Source organism: Lipotes vexillifer, unplaced genomic scaffold (genome assembly GCF_000442215.2).
Source record: "Lipotes vexillifer unplaced genomic scaffold, Lipotes_vexillifer_v1.1 scaffold490, whole genome shotgun sequence".
Taxonomy (NCBI): domain Eukaryota; kingdom Metazoa; phylum Chordata; class Mammalia; order Artiodactyla; family Lipotidae; genus Lipotes; species Lipotes vexillifer.
This window is the reverse complement of record NW_006796397.1, coordinates 3,202,494-3,222,721: the sequence shown is the minus strand read 5'-3', so window position 1 is coordinate 3,222,721 and position 20,228 is coordinate 3,202,494. Positions and strand designations below refer to the sequence as shown.

At 40.2% G+C, this 20,228-nt stretch overlaps 2 protein-coding genes across 3 annotated transcripts in view; both read right to left on the bottom strand.

The window, feature by feature from the left end:
* Positions 1-7,431, bottom strand: part of LOC103072540 (BTB/POZ domain-containing protein 8) — a 74,731-nt gene extending 67,300 nt beyond the window's left edge. The window contains exons 1-2 of one of the 2 annotated variants that reach the window (XM_007468531.1): positions 7,014-7,431; positions 3,218-3,412 (exon numbers count right to left, since the gene is read on the bottom strand). In XM_007468531.1, coding sequence (XP_007468593.1) covers positions 3,218-3,412; positions 7,014-7,162 — 344 coding nt within the window. In that variant the 5' untranslated portion in view covers positions 7,163-7,431. The remainder of the gene's footprint in view (positions 1-3,217; positions 3,413-7,013) is intronic. The other variant, XM_007468530.1, reaches the window with a different exon arrangement.
* On the bottom strand, positions 7,260-19,707 carry LOC103079269 (lysophosphatidylcholine acyltransferase 2B-like). The gene is given in 4 exon segments (XM_007468555.1): positions 7,260-7,448; positions 17,941-18,369; positions 18,593-19,014; positions 19,017-19,707. Coding segments are annotated over 4 exon segments (1,731 nt in total).
* Positions 19,708-20,228: the final 521 nt, after the last annotated feature.

Sequence of the window (20,228 nt, the reverse complement as noted above, 5' to 3'; positions counted from 1 at the left end):
AAGCTGTAGGGGAAATGGAATCTTTTATACTGTGCTGCTGTTCTATGTGTTTACTTGATTGACATTTTATACTAGCATTTCCCAGTTATTGATGTTAAACTGAAAATTTAAAGGTCTTCCCTTTTCTCTTTCCTTTACACACACATGTGCACACACACACACAAACACGCACACACAACTATAATGTGGTAAGTCTTAGGAAATCAAAGATTTTTATTGAATTTTAATCATGAGGTCATAAAGCAGGAACTACTTTCCAGTGCCAATCATTTGAGCCATATCTGAAGACATGGTACATAAAAAATTTCTTCGAAGACTGTACTTACTATGCTAACTTAAATGCATAGCAAAGGACCCTACACTAAGTAGCAATATTGCAGAATACTTCAGAATCGTTATTGGTTATTTAAAGAGAAGGATGTGTGTTAAAGATACTTTTAAGGACTGCATTTCATACAATAAAAATTTTAAAATCTATGTTATCAGAATTTTTACTAAAAAATGTTATCTCAATACTCCACATTATAATCCTCTCCTTATGCTTTATATTAACACAGAGAAATTTCAATACAATCTGCCTTTTAAAAAAGGGGGAGGTATATCACAAGCACTTTCTATACACAAGACACTGATGAGACACCACTGGGAATGCTCACATCGATGAGATGATCTAATCTCAAGGAGCTTACATAACCACAGACATACTTCACTAACCTAACACAAAACAGAATGTGATTAAGTGCTTAAAACAGAGGATTGTGAAATGCTAGGAAGCACAAAGCCATTTACTCCAACGTCCTTGTTCTAAATATGAGAAAATTAAGGCTCAAAGAATTCATAAAACAAGGTAATGCACAGCCACAGGGCATATCTCTGTCTTGCTGCCAAGTCCAGTGCTTCCTCCACTCTACCATACTGTCTCTCATTCAATCTTTTTTTCTAACAAACACTTTTAAAGACAACAAATAAAGGATAACATTAATGTAACTTCTCTTTTTCTAATATATAAAAATTTGACTTTTCCCAAGTATCTTTTTTTAAACATACACTCAATAGCTGGAGAAAAGTATAATATCAAAGGGCTACTACTATGAATAATACTTATAATGTATTCAGTGCTTACTATATCTCAGGTCACTGAGCTAAGTGCTTCACAAGCATCTAATTTAACCCTCACAACAACGCTATGAAGTAGGTATTATGCCCATTTTTCAGGTGAGGAAACTAATGTAAGTGATCAGTCCAAGTTCACTCAGTTAGAAATGGTAGACCGGGCTTGACCACAGAGCCTACTCTACAACAAAGCCACTATACCACCTACTAGAAAAAAACAAAAGTGTATATTTTAAAATTGATGGTTGGAACTCAGTGATGAACCTATTATGATCTACACTAGAAAATGATAATGATTTTCTAAATTGCACTTAAAATATTTGTTTAAATTATAGTATGTCATACTGTTCTTACAAACAGAGGAAGCCAAGGTTACCCATTTTTCTGTTTATGCTTATTGGAGCTTCATATAAGAAACTCTGAAATAATAAAAACAGATCATTCAAGCAACTGTCAGAGCATAAATTGAAGAAAAATACACCAAATCACACACATATACTTGAAGTTTAATTATCCAAAAAGAATTTTCAACATTAAAGTCAACATGATTTTGATTATAGGCAAAAAGTATGTCAGCAAATAACTAAAAGACTAGTATCTAAAAAATACCTAGGATTCAGGACATAAAAACACAAAAATCCAACTCTGATTTCTCATAAAAGTTAAAATGATAATTGGCACTGGCATTAAGAACAGACATACAGACCAATGGAAAAGAATTTAGAGACCGGAAATAAACCCTAATGTTTATGTGTGTATTAGTCAGCTTGGGCTGCCACAACAAAAATCATAGACTGGTGGCTTAAACAATAGAATTTTATTTCTTACAGTTCTGGAGGCTGGACGTCAAGATCAGATGCCACCATGGTGGGGTTCTGGTGAGAACTCTCTTCGTGGCTTGCAGTCAGTCACGTTCTCACTGTACCCTCACATGGCAGAGAAAGAGAGAGAACGAGCTCTCTGGTGTCTCTTCTTATAAGGGCACTATTCCTACCATGAGGTCCCATCTAAAGCTAATTTACTTCCCAAAGGCACAATCTCCAAATACCATCACATTAGGGAGTAGAGCTTCAACATACGAATTTTCAAGGGAAACAATTCAGTCCATAGCAATGGGCAACTGATTTTCGACAAGGCTGTACAGACAATCCAATGAAGAAGGAATAGTCTCTCCAAAAATAGTACTGGGACAACTAGATATTCACACACAAAAGAATAAAGTTGGTCCCCTTCCTTACATTATACAACAAAACTAACTCGAAATGGATCACAGACCTAAATGTAAGAGTTAAAAGCATAAACCCAAAAAATTCATAGAAGAAAGTATAAGAATAACTCTTTGTGACCCTAGAATAAGCAATGGTTTCTTATCTACAATAGCAGGAGTACAAGTGACAAAAGAAAATTAGATAAACTAGGCTACATTAAAAATCTAAAACTTTTGTGTTATAAATGACACCATCAAGAAAGTGAAGACAACCCACTGACTGGGAGAAAATGTTTGCAGATCATGTCTGATAAGAGCCTAATATCCAGAATACATAAAGATCTCCTATAACTCAATGATATAAAGACAAATAATCCAATTGAAAAATGGACAAAGGATGTGAATAGACAGTTCTCTAAAGCAGATATATTTCTCCTTTCTCACGATCTATCTCAAGCAGAAATTAGCCTCTCCTAATACTAAGCCTCAAAGACTCTAATACTGGGGCTTCCCTGGTGGTGCAGTAGTTGAGAGTCTGCCTGCCGATGCAGGGGACACGGGTTCGTGCCCCGGTCCGGGAAGATCCCACATGCCGCAGAGCGGCTGGGCCCGTGAGCCATGGCCGCTGAGCCTGCGCGTCCGGAGCTTGTGCTCCGCAATGGGAGAGGCCACAGCAGTGAGAGGCCCGCGTACTGCAAAAAAAAAAAAAAAAAAAGACTCTAATACTAATACTTAGCCTCTACTAACACTAATTACTAAGATAATATAGAGTTTAAGTTAGAAGGTTATAAAATAGATATGAAAATACATGAAATAAAAACACACATATGTTTAAAAAATAAGCAATTACATACTAGATTTAAATATAAGAGAAAAAAAGATGAAGAAAGCACTTACTGTAAAAATATTCTAAATTCTGAAGCTTCAAAGTTCTCCACAGCAACAGGTTCATGATTTGTTAAGTTATTTGTATGTCCAACAGTATGAAAATAGAAATCAGGAATCCTTGCTAAAAGGACTGCTTTGTGTGCTTTGAACAAAGTACAACCTATTGAGAAAGTAACATCTGTATGGACTTCTTCTCTTAGAAGCCTATAAGGAATAAAAAGGAACCACAGTTTAATTAGTTAATTAATTAAACTAATTAATATACAGTTAATATATAATATGCCCATTTTTATAAAATAAGCTTTAAAAATAACACATAGGGCTTCCTTGGTGGCGCAGTGGTTGAGAGTCCGCCGGCCGATGCAGGGGACACGGGTTTGTGCCCCGGTCCGGGAAGATCCCACATGCCGCGGAGCGGCTGGGCCCGTGAGCCATGGCCGCTGAGCCTGTGCGTCCCGAGCCTGTGCTCCGCAACGGGAGAGGCCACAACATTGAGAGGCCCGCGTACCGAAAAAAAAAAAACAACACACACACATAAACTAAAAATACAGAGATAACAAAATAAAGTTAGTATGAAAATGAGTTTATTCTCAGTTCATCCAAAGAACATTGTCTAACATTGGTTTAGAAGGCAATTTTCTAAAATTTATAATGAGAACAAAGGTAATTACACTGAGTAAGACTATTTTTTCAAAAAATATCTTTTCCTTTTAATTCCTTCTACCAAAATTTATCTTCTGCTACTTATGTTGATTTTCCTTTATAATGTATGTACTTTAGATTTATTTTGGAAAGAGAACACAAAGTAATGTGATTATTGACTATTGAATCAATTTTTAAAAATCTTACTAAAACTGAAGCAAAAAAAGTAAACAGTCAACACCACCAGCAAACCACACGCAATAATAGACAATCCAGTCTATTGGTACCAGTTTCAATCCAGAAACTGGTACACTGCACTTTGACTATTGTTAAATACCAAGTCTGAAATGCAGGCTTGGCTATCAAGAATGTGACATTTAAGCCCTTTTCCATTGCCCACCCCACAAAAAATAGAACTATGCTCTAATCTATTATTAAAACGATGGACTCGAGGAAAGCCCATTCAAATCCCTTTACTAATGTGCAGACATAGTTATGGTAAAGCTCACATGTAAAGTGATAGAAGAACAGAAATCAGCATCATAATAGAACCTGTCACAATGTTTTTTCTGTGTGGTAACTATATATTTCTGCTCTGTAAATATTAAATAATACTTCGTATAGTATAACATTATCATCAGCAAGTTATGTATTCTCAGAGGACTTCTGTATTGCAGGATATAACTGGCAATCACACTAGTACACTACAGGAGGTCCAAGTATGGATAAAGATATCCATTACAGTGAAAGCTTAGAATGTTGCCACTGACACTCACTCCCCCAAGACACAGTTAATGGCTCCTTCCTCTGATCCCTCCATACATACCTCTATCACAGCACTTCTGTCACTGTATCACTATTATTTTTATAATAATAAAATTATATTAATATAACTAAAATATATTCTATTCAGACAATGAACTCTCCAAAGGCAAAAACTGTACCTTCATTAGACAGCAAGAGCTCAATATCTGTTTTTTTGGATTTGGCTGTATTTTACCCTAAACAAAACAAATGCTTCAGAGCACAAAGCTTTCAGAACCTTGGAAACAATGAGCAAATAGATGCATTTTAGTCAATATTTTAATCAATAAATTATTTTCATAAGCGATTGTTAAAGTTACGCAAGAATGTATTGGTCTCCCAAACATTAATAAAAACTCAAATTGTACAATACAAATACACCATTTATTCCTCCTTCCCACCCACCTTCTACCCATCCCCCACTTCTCCCCAAGTGAATAAACAAGCATTGCAGCTGGTAGCCATACAACTGTCAGTAGGGAATCTGCCTTGTTCATAATAGATGCTCATGAGTATTCGTCAAATTAAAAAAAAGTTAATGTTTTAAAAAATGTTAATGTGAAAATACAGTGCTTTTTATTTTATAAAACTACCTGTATCAGTTATAAGCATATCTTGTTATCTGTTACAAGTAACAATATCTGACTCGGACCTGCTTAAACATTAAGGAGGGTTTTACTGGCTCATCTCATAATAAACTCTAGAGGAAGGATAGGCTGGAGCAAAGGCTCAGTGGTGTCAAGGCCCAGCTTCTTTCCATCTTATTTCTCTGTCACCTACTGTATTCACCTATCTAAAGCATTTTAGACTGCTGATTAAACCCAATTCTCACTAAAAATTTACTGAGCGTGTACCATGTATGAAGCACTGGGGACATAAAGGGGACTAAAGCACAGTATTTGCCCTCAAGGAGTTTGTAGGAGAGTATGGCTGGGTGAGTATATTTGATTTTTTAGTTGTTTAAAAAAAAAACACACAAAAACACTTTTGCTTGTAACAGGAACTTGGGACTTCAGGATCCTATCCTTTCATTGCTGCTAGGATGAGGATAAATTGTTCACCTACTATACTTATGACCTCATTTTCTTTATATAAATTAGATGTATTATCTTCTTTAAATTCATGACACTTCAAGGCTCACAATACAGCCAGAAGAATAGAGCCACTGAAGCGGAGTACCTCATCCTTAGAGATTCATCCTAGAAACAGGACAACTTCACTCTCATTTTTTTTTTAATGTTGTACATCAATTCCCCCAGTGGTGGAGACAAGGCAGAATCTCTCATAGGCCCAAATTAAAGGGAAATTTTTTTGCTTTATAAAGTTCAGTTTATAACTGGTGGAGCCTTAAGGGTGGACAACAGTAAGCACTTTTTAAATGTAGAATGCTGCACAACTGTTATTAATAGTAATTATGTTTACACTAGTTCAATAGTTCTCAAAGTGTGACCAAGGCCAGCAGCATCACCTGGGACCTTGCTAGAAATGCAAAAATCTCATGCCCCCTCCCAGACCAACTGTATCAGAATTAAGGTCTGGGTCTCAGTAAATCTAAGCTCTCCAGGTGATTCTGATGCACACTAAAGTTCAAGAATCAATGTTTTGGTGGAAATGGGAACTAGCTAGGGAGTATTTCTAAGCTTCATTTTCTTTATAAACTGAGATGATGTTCCTGGATTCATTATAGCCTGAGTTAAGCTTCACAACAACTCTCCATTTGCTAGAGTCCTCATGGGAACTGGGAATTGCTGGGAGTTGCTGTGGGCTGTAGAGTATTCTAGGAGGAGAGGGCAAGCCAGGTTGCGATCAGGAAGTATTTCTACAAAAGCATTTCTGCTAAATCGTTTAAAGAGCGCTCAGAAGAAAGAGACCTCCAACGCTCCAGTAATCTGATCCATTTTTACTCATTCTAAATAGATACTCAAAAAAAATTTTTTTAAATAAATATAAAAAATATATATATATACCTAATTGTATCATTTTTCTTAGAATTGTTTGAGCTTATAAAAAGTTGTGTAAGTTTCAGGACCACGAAACCTGTATCCACCCTATTAGCGAGTCTTTCAAGACTTAAGCCCACCCGTGTTAGAGTATTTTGGCATAAACTGGTGCTGCACAGAACTATGACGGTAATTTTGGTTTTCTTCTTGAATCTGGTACGTGGTCTCACAGGTGCTCTGGATTGGTTATAAGGGCGAAAGAGCCCGCTTTGTAGTGAGGAGACAAGTGAGCGTCCTGCAGTGGCCTGAGGTGAGGAGGACAAAGCAGGGAGGGATGGAGAAACCGAAGAGCCACAGTTTCTGGTACGGAGGTGGGCGCCTTAAGAACTGAAGCAGCCTGAGTTCCCGCCTCCTCCTACCTGAGCAGATCCTGGCTGAGCTGCTCCGACACCGTCGCCTTCAGCCGGCGCCGCTCACTGGGCCCCTTCCTTTGCAAGCCCTTACTGCAAACTCCAGGGGACTCCAGAAGTACCACGGGGGCCACGCTATCCTCCCCACGGCGGGCCATGTTCCACAAAGGTACGGCGGCGCCCCGCAGGCCGGGTACAGAGTCTCACTTCCCCGCCTCTGGAAGAAACGGACGTTTCATACCGAAAGCTCTGCTCCTACCCGAATCCGCCCCCTAAAGGAAAATGCTGACGCCTCTCGTCTGTTTGTTGACGGTCCCTTATGGCTGCCGAACCTCGGTCCCGGAGAATCTCGGAGACCCGGCCAGCGCCGGCACGTGACCCGGGAGGATGTGCGCAGGCGTAGTAGCTCTGTTTTAACTCCGCCAGCAGGCGCTCCGCGCAGCACTGCCGAGGGAGCCAACTGTTCTGCGGAGCTAACCAGGTGTTCGCTGCTAACCAGGTCTGCGCTTTATCCCTGTCCCTCTGCTTTCCAGTTGATGCTAACCAGTCATTTAAATAAATGTTTTATCGAGAACTGAGTTCAAATCAACCAGTGCAGCCTTTCAGCACTTTGTCTTCCTGGGGTGTCAGCGCTTTTTTTCCCAGGAAAGACAAGTTCACTAGACCTTTACTGCGGCGAGTCACACTCCTTCACTTACTGCTTTGGGCAAGAAAAATTGGGGGTGTGAGGGGCGCGGGAAGAACTTCGTAAAATCAGCAGGAGTTACAACACTCCAGAGCCCCCTGCAAAGGGTATGGTATAATGTCTAGAAGACTCCTTCCTCTTCTAATCCAGGGAGTGGCTCATATAACTGCTCTTGGACTTAAGCAGGGAAATGTCAGTTATATTCCCCCACTTTGCATATAAAGTTATAAAAGTTATGAGGTGGAAGAAAGGAAGTAATGTTGTAGGGGTAGAGTCTTTAATTGAGCAAGGAATTGGGTGGATTGATGAGCTATAGAATTTTGAAAATTTGGTGTGGAGAAAAGAGCTGGAGCGAAATTACTTAAAAAGTCTTTTGTTTTTTTATTTGATTACTTCTTCCAAAGGAGGAAAATTCAATCCTTCTGCATCATTCAGAAGCTCTGCACAAGGTAACAAGTACATACTAATTACTTGGAAAATATATGGATATTGTACCAGAAGATTGGCCAAGTAGTAGCCATTTCTCCAAATAACGACCTTCTCAATTGTTCAGACACCTTAATTATGAATATACTGGATAATTGATTTTTAATCATTCCTGTAGAAAAGAGGAGTGTCAAAGATAATACGATAGTTAATATTTATTGAGTGCTTTTTAGGTGAGGAAGCTGCTCCACCTGCTTTCTATGTATTAACTCAATTAATCCTCACAACCACCACTTAGGTTGGTACTGCTATGAGCCCAATTACAGATGAGGAAGTTGAGGCATGAGAGGCTAGATAACTTGGTCAAGGTCACACAGCCAGTAAGTGGTGGTCTAGGTATTAAAACCCAGACAGTTCAGTACAAGATTCTTTCCCTCCAAAGTCCTTTAATACTTCTACCATGCCCCTTTATCAGCTGATGAAGCAAAAATTAGGCTACTCTCTGGTTGGGAATGGATGACAGATGGTTTCTGGTCCATGCAAATTTTTTTTTTTTTTTTGTGGGTCCTCTGTTGTGAGGTCACTCCTGCCTGGTTCCCATCCCCTTTGTGATGTGGTGTGAGGTCACATCTGCTGGGTTCCTCACCTTTTTATGATGTGGGCCCTTTGGTGTGAGGTGGTTGGTCCATGTAAATTTAATTATCTTAAACTACCTTAGGCAGCTTAGGCAGCTTTGTGAAGTAATTAAAGAAAAAGTACCCTCTTAAAAAACAAAACAAAAAAATATTTTTAGGGCTTCCCTGGTGGCACAGTGGTTGGGAGTCCGCCTGCCGATGCAGGGGACGTGGGTTCGTGCCCCGGTCCGGGAGGATCCCACATGCCGCGGAGCGGCTGGGCCCATGAGCCATGGCCGCTGGGCCTGCGCGTCCAGAGCCTGTGCTCCACAGCGGGAGAGGCCACAGCAGTGAGGGGCCCGCGTACCAGAAAAAAAAAAAAAAGTTTTAATGATGCTTCACATTCCACCATTAGAGATTTTTTTACTTAAAACATTATTTCTATTTTAATTAATTTATATCTGTAATCATTTACACCTTAATTTGAGTGAAATTATCAAAAATTTTTTCCTCAAAGCCTTTATGATCAGGAACACTAGAAAGTCCTGGGAAGCTAGCAACAGGAGCTCTGAAGGTAAACACTGCTAAATCCATAATTTTATTTAGGGTTGGCCTTAACTGTGATCCTTATGTGTGAAATATAAGTTTAGGTAAAATTGCCTTGGAAGGCAAAAAACTCATCTAAGTACTACAATTTCATGAAAAAAAGTGATTCTCTTAGATGTATTTTTTCTTTCTTTAAAAATGTTTTCAAATGAAGCATTTCAAACATACAAAGAAACAAAGAGAGAGGTACAGTGAACCCCGATATACCCATTACCAAAATTCAACAATTATCAAGATTTGGGCATATATGTTGTATCAGTTTTTCTTTCCTTCCGCATCTTTTCTTCCTTTCTTTTTTCCTTCCTTCTTTCCTCCTTCCTTCCTTCCTCCCTCCCTCCCTCCCTCCTTTCTTTCTTTCTTTCTTCCTTTCTCTTCCTTCCTTCCTTCCTTTCTTTCTTTCTTCCCTTCCTTCTAAAAATTTTAAAAGTAGAGCCCCAGACACCATTTCATTTTCTCTTATATACTTCAGTTTGCATTACTAAAAACTGTACATTTTCTTACATAACATTACAAAACCATTAATGGTATTCCTTATAAATCGACAATTAATTCCATTTACTATGTAGCCCATTGTAAACTTTTCCCAACTGTCCTAAAAAAGTATGTTTTACAGTTGGTTTGTTTGAATCGGTTTTCAAACAAAATACAAGGTTACATTTGGTTCTTACATCTCCTGAGTTTCTTCTAATCTCCTGTATTTTCCCTCATGACACTGACATTGTGGCAGAAGCCTGAGCAATTTGAGCTGTAGAGTATGCCACATTTTAAATTTGACTGCCTCTTTGTAGCGTCACGCACTGTGCTCATCTATCCCATATACTTTCTGTAAATGGAAGCTGTTTTTAGAGGCTTGATTATATTCAGTTTCAATTTTTTAGCAAAAAAACTTTTTTTTTTTTTTGCGGTACACGGGCCTCTCAATGTTGTGGCCTCTCCCATTGCGGAGCACAGGCTCTGGATGCACAGGCTCAGCGGCCATGGCTCACGGGCGCAGTCGCTCCGCGGCATGTGGGATCTTCCTGGACCAGGGCACGAACCCGTGTCCCCTGCATGGGCAGGCAGACTCTCAACCACTGCGCCACCAGAGAAGCCCAGTGAAAAAAAACTTTTATAAGTGGTATATTAGTTTTCTATTGCTGCTTTAACAAATTACCACTAATGCTTTAACAAATTACCACAAACTTAGTGGCTTAAAAGCAACACATTTTTTTTACTTTCAATTCTATAGGTTGGAAGTCCCACATAGATCTCACTGGGCTAAAATTCAGCTTTGGGCCGGGCTGCATCCCCTTCTGAAGGCTTGAGGGGAGAGCTTCCTTGCCTTTTCCAGCTTCTCAAGGCTGTCCATATTCCTCAGTTCTCGTCTCCGCTTCTCCAACTTCAAAGTTCACAGGTTGAATCCTCCTCACATTGCATCATTCTGAGCTCTTCTTCTCCTTCCTTCTTCCCTCTTTTAAGAACTGTTGTGATTACTGGGGACCAAGTGGATAATCCAGAATAATCTCCTTTTTTTAAGGTCAGCTAATTAACAACCTTAATTCCATCTGCAACCTTAATTCCCCTGCCATGTAACCTAACATATTCACAAGATTCTGGAATTAGGAAATAGACATCTTTGGGGGCAGGGGGAGCAGGCATTATTCTGCCTCCCACAAGCAGTAATTCATTTTGAATCCTGTCAGAAGGCACATAATCTTTGGTTATCCCCATTTTAATGTTGTTAAAATGTATCATTAATTTTCATCTGATAGTTTTGTCTGTTGATGACTCTTACTTGAATCAGTTAACTAGGGATTGCAAAATGATTTTAAATTTATTTTGTTTTGGCTGTGTTGGCTCTTCATTTCTGTGCGAGGGCTTTCTCTAGTTGCGGCAAGCGGGGGCCACTCTTCATCGCGGTGCGCGGGCCTCTCACTATCGCGGCCTCTCCTGTTGCAGAGCACAGGCTCCAGACGCACAGGCTCAGTAGTTGTGGCTCACGGGCCTAGTTGCTCCGCGGCATGTGGGGTCCTCCCAGACCAGGGCTTGAGCCCGTGTCCCCTGCATTGGCAGGCAGATTCTCAACCACTGAGCCACCAGATAAGCTCCCTGGCAGGAGTTCTTTAGACCCAACCAAGTTGTCAATTACTTGCCGCGCAGTCTTAATTTGGATGTTTGGTGGTGGTCTGGGTGGATCTTTTCAAGTCCAAAGAGATAGAGCAATAGGAGAATGAGAAAGACTGAGGGGGTAAAGCCTTGGCCTCAGTGTGCTTCTTCCCAGCCAGAGAACTGGTCTCTGCCAGATCCTGCAGGCGACGTCAGCTGCCACTTAACGGGCTACTTGAATCTACATGGCTCAGGATAAGTCCCAGCCACCCTTCAGAGGGGAGCCATAGCCCAATAGGCGGATCGAGATTATGGCCTTTGAGGCCCCGCATTGGGTGCCAGAAAAGATGTTGAAGGAAAGAGAGTGGGGTGCGAGAAGATGGGCACATCCCAAGTCATGTCTGAGTCCCTGGGATGGCCGCCAAGTGTGGGTTCTTGGCTTTGTGCAGGCAAGAATTCAAGAGCAAGACATAGTAAAGTGAAAGTTTTATTCAGGGAGATACACACTCCATAGACAGAGTGTGGGCTATCTTGGAAGGCAAGAGGCTGCAAAATGATTTTATAGTTCTATCATTCTTTCTACATTTATTTGCTAGAAGTTTGCTGGAAATCTTCTGTAAAGAATTTTCCCTCATCAATTAGAAATACTGGATATCCAGAAATACATTTCACACTGCAAAGGCAGGATAAATGCTTAATTCTCTTATTTAAATTATCCTTTTTTCAAAGGCCCACTCATATTATGGAAGGTAATCTGCTTTACTCAAAGTCTACTCATTTAAATGTTAATCTCATCTAAAAAAACCTTCACATCTAGAATAATGACTGACCAAATATCTGGGTACAGTGCCCTAGCCAAGTTGGCATAAGTTTAGAAAATAGTCTCCTCTTGTGTATCTCCTTTACTCTCACACCACTATCACACTCACAGTATTTCTGACACCAAATGTGGGGGGGTTTTACACACACCTAGCAATTCTGTGACACCAGCTGGATGTCAGGCAAATTGACTCAATTCTGACACTATCTATGTGGAGACAGCATCCGATCCAATAGGTTTAAGGCTCAGTCCCACAAGACTGCTTCCCTCCTTCGGTTGTCAATTGCAGTGCCAGGTTGTTACTGTGGTTCTAACCAATCAGCTAGAAATATAAGGTTCCCGCAATCCTATCCTTGGGTTCAATTAATTTGCTAGAGCAGCTCACAGAACTCAGGGGAACTGACTGACTTACTGTTTGCCTGTTTATTATAAAAGGATATGATAAAGGATACAAGTAAACATCCAGTTGAGAGAGGAAAAGTATTGGGTGGGCCAAAATGTTTGTTCATTTTTTCCTGTAAGATGGCTCTAGTAGCACTTAGTTGTCTTTATCATTTGAAACAATTTTGTTAGATTGTATGTGACAGCTGTCATATCAGTGTGAATTTAAAAAAAGACCTATCAAAATTGGTGAATTTTTGTGTAGCCATTTTAATATTGAAGATGGAAGAAAAAAAGCAACATTTTCAGCATATTATGCTTTATTATTTCAAGAAAAGTAAAAATGCAACTGAAACACACACAAAAATTGTGCAGTGTATGGAGAAGGTGCTGTGACTGATTGAACACATCAAAAGTGGTTTGTGGGGACTTCCCTGGTGGCACAGTGGTTAAGAATCCCCCTGCCAATGCAGGGGACACGGGTATGAGCCCTGGTCTGGGAGGATCCCACATGCCGCGGAACAGCTAACCTGGTGTGCCACAACTACTGAGCCTGCGTTCTAGAACCCATGAGCCACAACTACTGAGCCCCCATCCCACAACTACTGAAGCTCACATGCCTAAAGCCCGTGCTCCGAAACAAGAGAAGTTACTGCAATGAGAAGCCCACGCACTGCAATGAAGAGTAGCTCCAGCTTGACACAACTAGAGAAAGCCCACGCACAGCAATGAAGAACCAACGCAGCCAAAAATTAATTAATTAATTAATTAATTTTTTTAAAAAGTGGTTTGCGAAGTTTCATGCTGGAGATTTCTCGCTGGATGATGCTCCATGGTCAGATAGACCAGTTGAAGTTGATAGTGATAAAATCGAGACATTAATTGAAAACAATCATTATACCACGCGGGAGGTAGCCAACATACTCAAAATACCCAAATCAAGCACTGAGAATCATTTGTACCACCTTGGTTATGTTCATTGCTTTGATGTTTGGTTTCCACATAAGTTAAGCAAATAAACCTTTCTTGACCATATTTCCACATGTGATTCTCTACTGAAACATAACAAAAGCGTTCTGTTTTTAAAACAAATTGTGATGAGCGATGAAAAGTGTATAATGTACAATAATGTGGAAAGGAAGAGATCGTGGGGCAAGCAAAATGAACCACCACCAACCACACTAAAGCCTGGTCTTCATCCAAAGAAGGTGATGTGTATATGGTGGGATTGAAAGGGAGTTCTCTATTATGAGCTTCTTCTGGAAAACCAAACGAGTAATTCCAACAAGTACTGCTCCCAGTTAGACCAACTGAAAGCAGCACTAGACAAAAACATCCAGAATTAGTCAACAGAAAATGCATAATCCATCAGGATAACCAAGACCGCATGTTTCTCTGATGATCAGGCAAAAACTGTTACAGCTTGATTGGGAAGTTCTGATCCATCTGCCGTATTCACCAGACATTGCACCTTCAGATTTGCATTTATTTCAGGCTTTACAAAATTCTCTTAGTGGAAAAAATTTCAATTCCCTGGAAGACTGTAAAAGGCACCTGGAACAGTTCTTTGCTCAAAAAGATAAAAAGTTTTGGGAAGATGGAATTATGAAGTTGCCAGAAAACTGGCAGAAGGTAGTGGAGCAAAAGGGTGAATATGTTGTTCAATAAAGTTCTTCATTTCAAAAAAATGAAAAATGTATCTTTTATTTTTACTTAAAAACCAAAGGTACTTTTTGGCCAACCCAATATGTAGGAAGGGGCATGGAGTTTCCATGCTCTCTCCAGGTGTGCCACTCTCCCAGAACCTCCATGTGTTCACCAACCCAGAAGCTCTCCAAAATCCATAGTTTGAAGATTTTTATGGAGGCTTCATCCTATAAGCATGACTGGTCATTAACTCTATTTCCAGCCCCTCTAACCCTCTAGAGAATGGAAGGGTGAAGATTCTAAGCTTCTAATCATGAGTTGGACTTTCTGGTGACCAGCCCCAATCCAGGAGCCCACCAAGAGTCATCTCATTAGAATAAAAGATGCTCCTATCATCCAGGAAATCCCAAGGGATTTAGAAACTTAGGAACGGGGATCAAAGACCAAATATTAGAACTAAGGATGATCCTAGTGCTCTTATCACTTAGAAAATTACAAGGGTTTTAGGAACTCTGTGCCAGGAACTGGGGCAAAGGCCAATATATATTTTCTATTATTTCACAACATATATAAGGAACCATCACAGTGTCAAAGTATGCATATTTAGATAACAAAAATGTAAAGAAACACAAGAAGTGAAACTGTAAAAGTCAGGAAAGCAGTTTAAATTTGTGAGGAAGAAAGAGGTTGTAATTATGATTGGGGGCATAGAGGAACTTATAGGGTGGCTGGAAAAGTTTTAATGTCTTGAGCTAAGTTAGTTGCAACAGTGTTTATCTTAAAACAGATTATATTCATAATATACAATATGTAATAATTATTATTAGCTACGGATTTGTTTGGTATAGTTTTTAACTATAAGCACTTTACAATAAAAAGGTTATTTTAAGTGTTACCTGTTACAGATAGAGAACTAATGGTTACCATAGGGGAGAGGGAAGGGGGTTGCAGTTAGGGGTAGGGGATTAAGAGGTACACTATTATGTATAAAATAAGTTACAAGGATATACTGTACAACACAGGGAATATAGCCAATATTTTATAATAACTACAAATGGAGTATAACCTTTAAAAATTGTGAATCACTCTATTGTACACTTGTAACTTATATAATATTGTACATCAACTATACTTCAATAAAAAAGTGTTATATATTAAAGAGGGTTTAAATAAAGCAGTGTTTAACATTTTGAAGTTAAAAGGTAGAATATAATGAAGTAATGACCCTGGCATTTTGTATAGCTCACTATCTAATTAGAGATAATTTCAAACTTCAGTGAATATTTGAGTAATAGTACCCTTGTTTGAGTAAAGATACATATTGGTGACTATATTTAAGTGAAAATCTCTTATTTAAATGAATAATTTCCATTACCTTTAAAAAATCATTGTATTTGAATTACATATGCATGCATTATTGTCATGGGACTATCAAGCTGGGGGGTTGTTACAGAATGAATTATTTGTGTCCTCCCAAAATTCATATGTGGAAACCTAATCTCCAATGTGATGGTATTTGGAGATGGGGCCTTTAGGAGATGACCAGGTCTCAAGGGTGGAGTCCTCATAAAAGGGATTAGTGCCTTATAAGTTAGACCCCAGGGAATTCCGTGGTGGTCCAGTTAGGACTCAGCGCTTTCACTGCTAAGGGTGTAGGTTTGATCCCTGGTTGTGGAACTAAGATTCCACAAGCAGCACTGAGCAGCCAAAAATAAAAAATATATAAATAAATAGAGACCCCAGAGAACTCCCTCTGCCCCTTCCGCAAGGTAAGCCCACAGTGAGAAGACATCTATGAATTAGGAAACAGGGTCTCACCAGACACTGAATCTGCTAGTGCATTGACCTTGCAGCCTCCAGAACTGTGAGAAATAAGTTTTGGTTGTTTAAGCCACCCAATGTATGGTATTTTTGTTATAGCAGCCTGAATGGACTAAAACAATGGGGATTATGAAATATCACTTATCCATCTCCTTTTTTCAGATCAGAACTGCATGGAAATTATTTCAAAATAATATTTGACTCTTCTTCTTTCCCTTTCCTTAAGCTTTTTCCATCTGCTCACCTTTCTCCCACTCTTATCTCTTCTTCCTTTCTACTCTTTCAAAATACCAGGAAGCTAACTAATGACCCTTAAGCTTTAGGGGCCCCACTTGTACGAGCCCTTGCAAAGGTCTAGTAGGGTCCCTAGGAATGTGTCTACTTGGGTATGTTTTTGTAAGGTCTGCATAAGTAAGAGACTTTGACTACAAGTGATCAAGACTCTTCCCCCTTAGTCATGTATCCCCTCATATCTGGTGGCATTGAGTGGCTGTAGGGATTTTGAGGATTCAGCCACAATGAAGCTGAGTTGGGGATACAGTAGTTTGGGTTAGCAAGGCATATTTATTGGTTCAAAATCACTTCCACATCTAGATAATTTGTTGCTCCCTGTCCTGGTGTAGGAATGGCTTCTAGGAATACTTCACTGATTCATCCTACGAGGTGACATGAAGGGGTAGGGCTCAAGGTCACATCACTATGTAAAGATGTCTTATAGCAAATGATGCTGGAAGTACATGGATAGTGAAGGAGGTACACAACAGTAAGCAGAAGTTTCATGGGTGCCTAGTCAGAACAAAAGAAATATTCTCAGTAATGCAAAACATTCGACTATAAACACAAACTTTTCCTTTTTGGTGAGAGTCATACATAACAGAATTTATCAGAATTCCTGTATTAATAACCTATGTTTATTATATTAGCTTTCTTTTCTCATTTCTTTTCTCATGATTTCCCATTCTAAATAATCACTTTTATACCTTAAAAATAAATAAATAAAGGGCAGCTATGCCATATATAAGTGTTTCAATGGTATTCCCAATACTATATCTTCCTGATGTTTATTTTTATTTTGTCTTGTACAATAAGAACATTTGGGCTACTTTGAGAAAGAGCAAGGAAGCATTTATGCAGCAGATCCTTTTTGGAGAGAAGAATAAAGGTAACAAAGTATTTATTTATTGCCAGTAGAGCTCTTTTTTTTTTTTTTTTTTTTTTTTTGCGGTACACGGGCCTCTCACTGTCGTGGCCTCTCCCGTTGTGGAGCACAGGCCCCGGATGCGCAGGCTCAGCGGCCATGGCTCACGGGCCCAGCCGCTCCGCAGCATGTGGGATCTTCCCGGACCAGGGCACGAACCCGTGTCCCCTGTATCGGCAGGCGGACTCTCAACCACTGCGCCACCAGGGAAGCCCTAGTAGAGCTCTTAATGAGGTATTTTCTCTGCAAAAATGAGGGAGAGGTGGTGGGCTGTAATATTCCTCTGACCTTAATTTAGCAAAAAGAAGGCCCTTTATTTTACTTCTTTATTTTTCTTACTTTAAGCAGAATAAAGGCACTAACTAGAACCATGCTGGGTGAACAAAGTTATAAGCAGATATTTTTCTACCTTTAGGCCACATTGAAACAAACATACTATCTGAAGAAGAAAATTAGGTACTATAAAATCAAATTGAAATATATATTCCTTAAGCACATTTTAAATATAATAATTAAGTGCCCAGGCCACTTAGAGTAAAAACTATTGTATCTTTCCTCAAAGGATAATTTTTATTTCAATCATAGTTTCAACTTGGATGTTAACTTTCACCATTTTCAGGGCTGACTTTAACATCTGAATACAACCATCAAACCTGTACTTGTGGTGGTAATGAATATATATAGGCTGCCTGGAGGTCTAAGTATGAACTAAATAACTTGGCATATTCTGGATGCTTCAGGGCAAAGTTCTTAAAGGTCCTGTATGAAATGTACTCTGATTTCTGTCCAGCTATCTCCCGAAAGAGTCTGGAAACATCAAGATTTGTCACTCCAAAAGCTGCCTGAAGTATAGCAGCTAACTCCTGTTCGGTTATGAAACCATCATTATCAAGATCAAAAAGCTTAAATGACATGTGCAGAATCTTTTCAGTGTTGGCAGGATTGCATAGGACAGTCAGACCTATCACATACTCTCTGAAGTCTATGCTGCCATCATTATTCCTGTCAAAGAGGGCAAAAAGTTGTCTCAAGGGCTCTGAAATTGGGAGTTTCAAATAATTCGCCAACTCTGTAATTCCTATCTTCCCTCCTTTTTTTTTTTTTTTTTTTTTTTTTTTTTTTTTGCGGTACGCGGGCCTCTCGCTGTTGTGGCCTCTCCCGTTGCGGAGCACAGGCTCCGGACGCGCAGGCTCAGCGGCCATGGCTCACGGGCCCAGCCGCTCCGCAGCATGTGGGATCTTCCCAGACCGGGGCACGAATCCGTGTCCCCTGCATCGGCAGGTGGACTCCCAACCACTGCGCCACCAGGGAAGCCCTCTTCCCTCCTTTTGAGGCAGCTGCAATTGCAGCATATTCATCCAAACACTGATGAATATTATCCCAATCTAACTTTAATTTCTGGCTAATTTTCGTAAATTCAACCAAACCGGCTTCCATGGGTAGTCGAAGGTTACCTGCAGAAATCATCAGTCTGCAATCTTCATAAGTGTGGTCTGTCACAGGCGCCCCAAGAGCATTGGCCATGATGATCCTCACTGTATTGGCAAAAAGGACGGGGTCTTTTTTTTCTCGGTCATTTGGGATATAAACGGGCATAAACTCAACTTCTACCCTAGTGAAGAGTTGACTCAGGGTCAATATACAGGTCTGGAAGCCTGTAAACCCCTGCCAGGTCCAGGTCACGGTGTCCAGGGTGTTTGGGTACCTGAGCAGCACTGGCTGCACAGAACACCTGGAGAGAAGGCCCCTAGTTTAAAGGTGACCAGACAGCTGCGGTTGGTACACACTCCTTCCAGGAAAATCAGGATCTGTGGCCACTTCCTATGAGATGTCACTGGCCTCAGGATTTCCTCCCGGGTATTCTTCCACGAATTGGGGTAATCTCAGGTCTCAAGCACCGGCTGCGTTGACAGTAAGAATTTCCCAGCGACAGAGATACGCACGTTTTGACTCGCGGAGACCACCGAGGGGAACCCTGCCACGACACAGGCGACTGCATCAAAGAAACTGGAGTGCGGTGCTGCAACGAAGATGTGGGCCTCGTCTCGGGTTGCCTTTTTCCCTTTCCCTTTAACCAGGAACCCTGCTGAAAAAAAAGTCACCTGAAACAAGAACTTGAGAGTTGGCTGCACCAGTCTTCTTCTCCAACTCCTGGCGGGCTTGGTTGGTCGAGCACGACGACCTATGGTGGAAAGCGCAGCCACCGGCCAGAGGAAGATGAAGAGGATGGCGATGCAGGGCATGCGCACCGGCACCAGCACAGCCCCCATGAGGACGATGTAGGCCCAGCGCCACACGCTGATGTGTGTCTGCTGCGTGAAGGGGTTGTCCACTGCCGGTGGGTACAGGGACTTGCTTGTGTCTTGGCTGAGGGTGGATTCCGACACCGCAGCCTCGGAGTCCGAGGTGGGCTGTGCCATGAAGCCCACTATTCCTTAGTCTCAGGACGCCTGTAGCTTGGATCTGGGGGCGGCCCCCGGAGTATACCCCTGCCCCATATTTAAGTGCTCTTTCCGTTCGCACATAATTAGAACTCTTTGAGGCAATTGTGGGTTAATAGAAAATGATATATTACCTTTAAAGTCAGAAAAATCAAAAATGGTAAATGATGTAACAGGAGAATTAGAATCATATCAACAGCACAATCTTTTCCTTTTTGTAAATGGCCTCCTTCTGACATATATGCTTAATAAATTATTTTCACATAATTTCTGAAATTTACATTAAGCATATTTATATACCTACTAAGGATGAATTAAATAGATGAATATTTATTAATCACAATTTTTAAATTTAAATGCCATTACCAGTCAAGTTTACTTACAGTGAGATGCTTTGGCAGTTGGTAAGTCAAATTCATTTACTCTTCCTACAAATGGATCTCTTTATGCTAAGAGATCTAACTGATGGCAACCTTGAGCCTTTATATCTGTTACAAGTA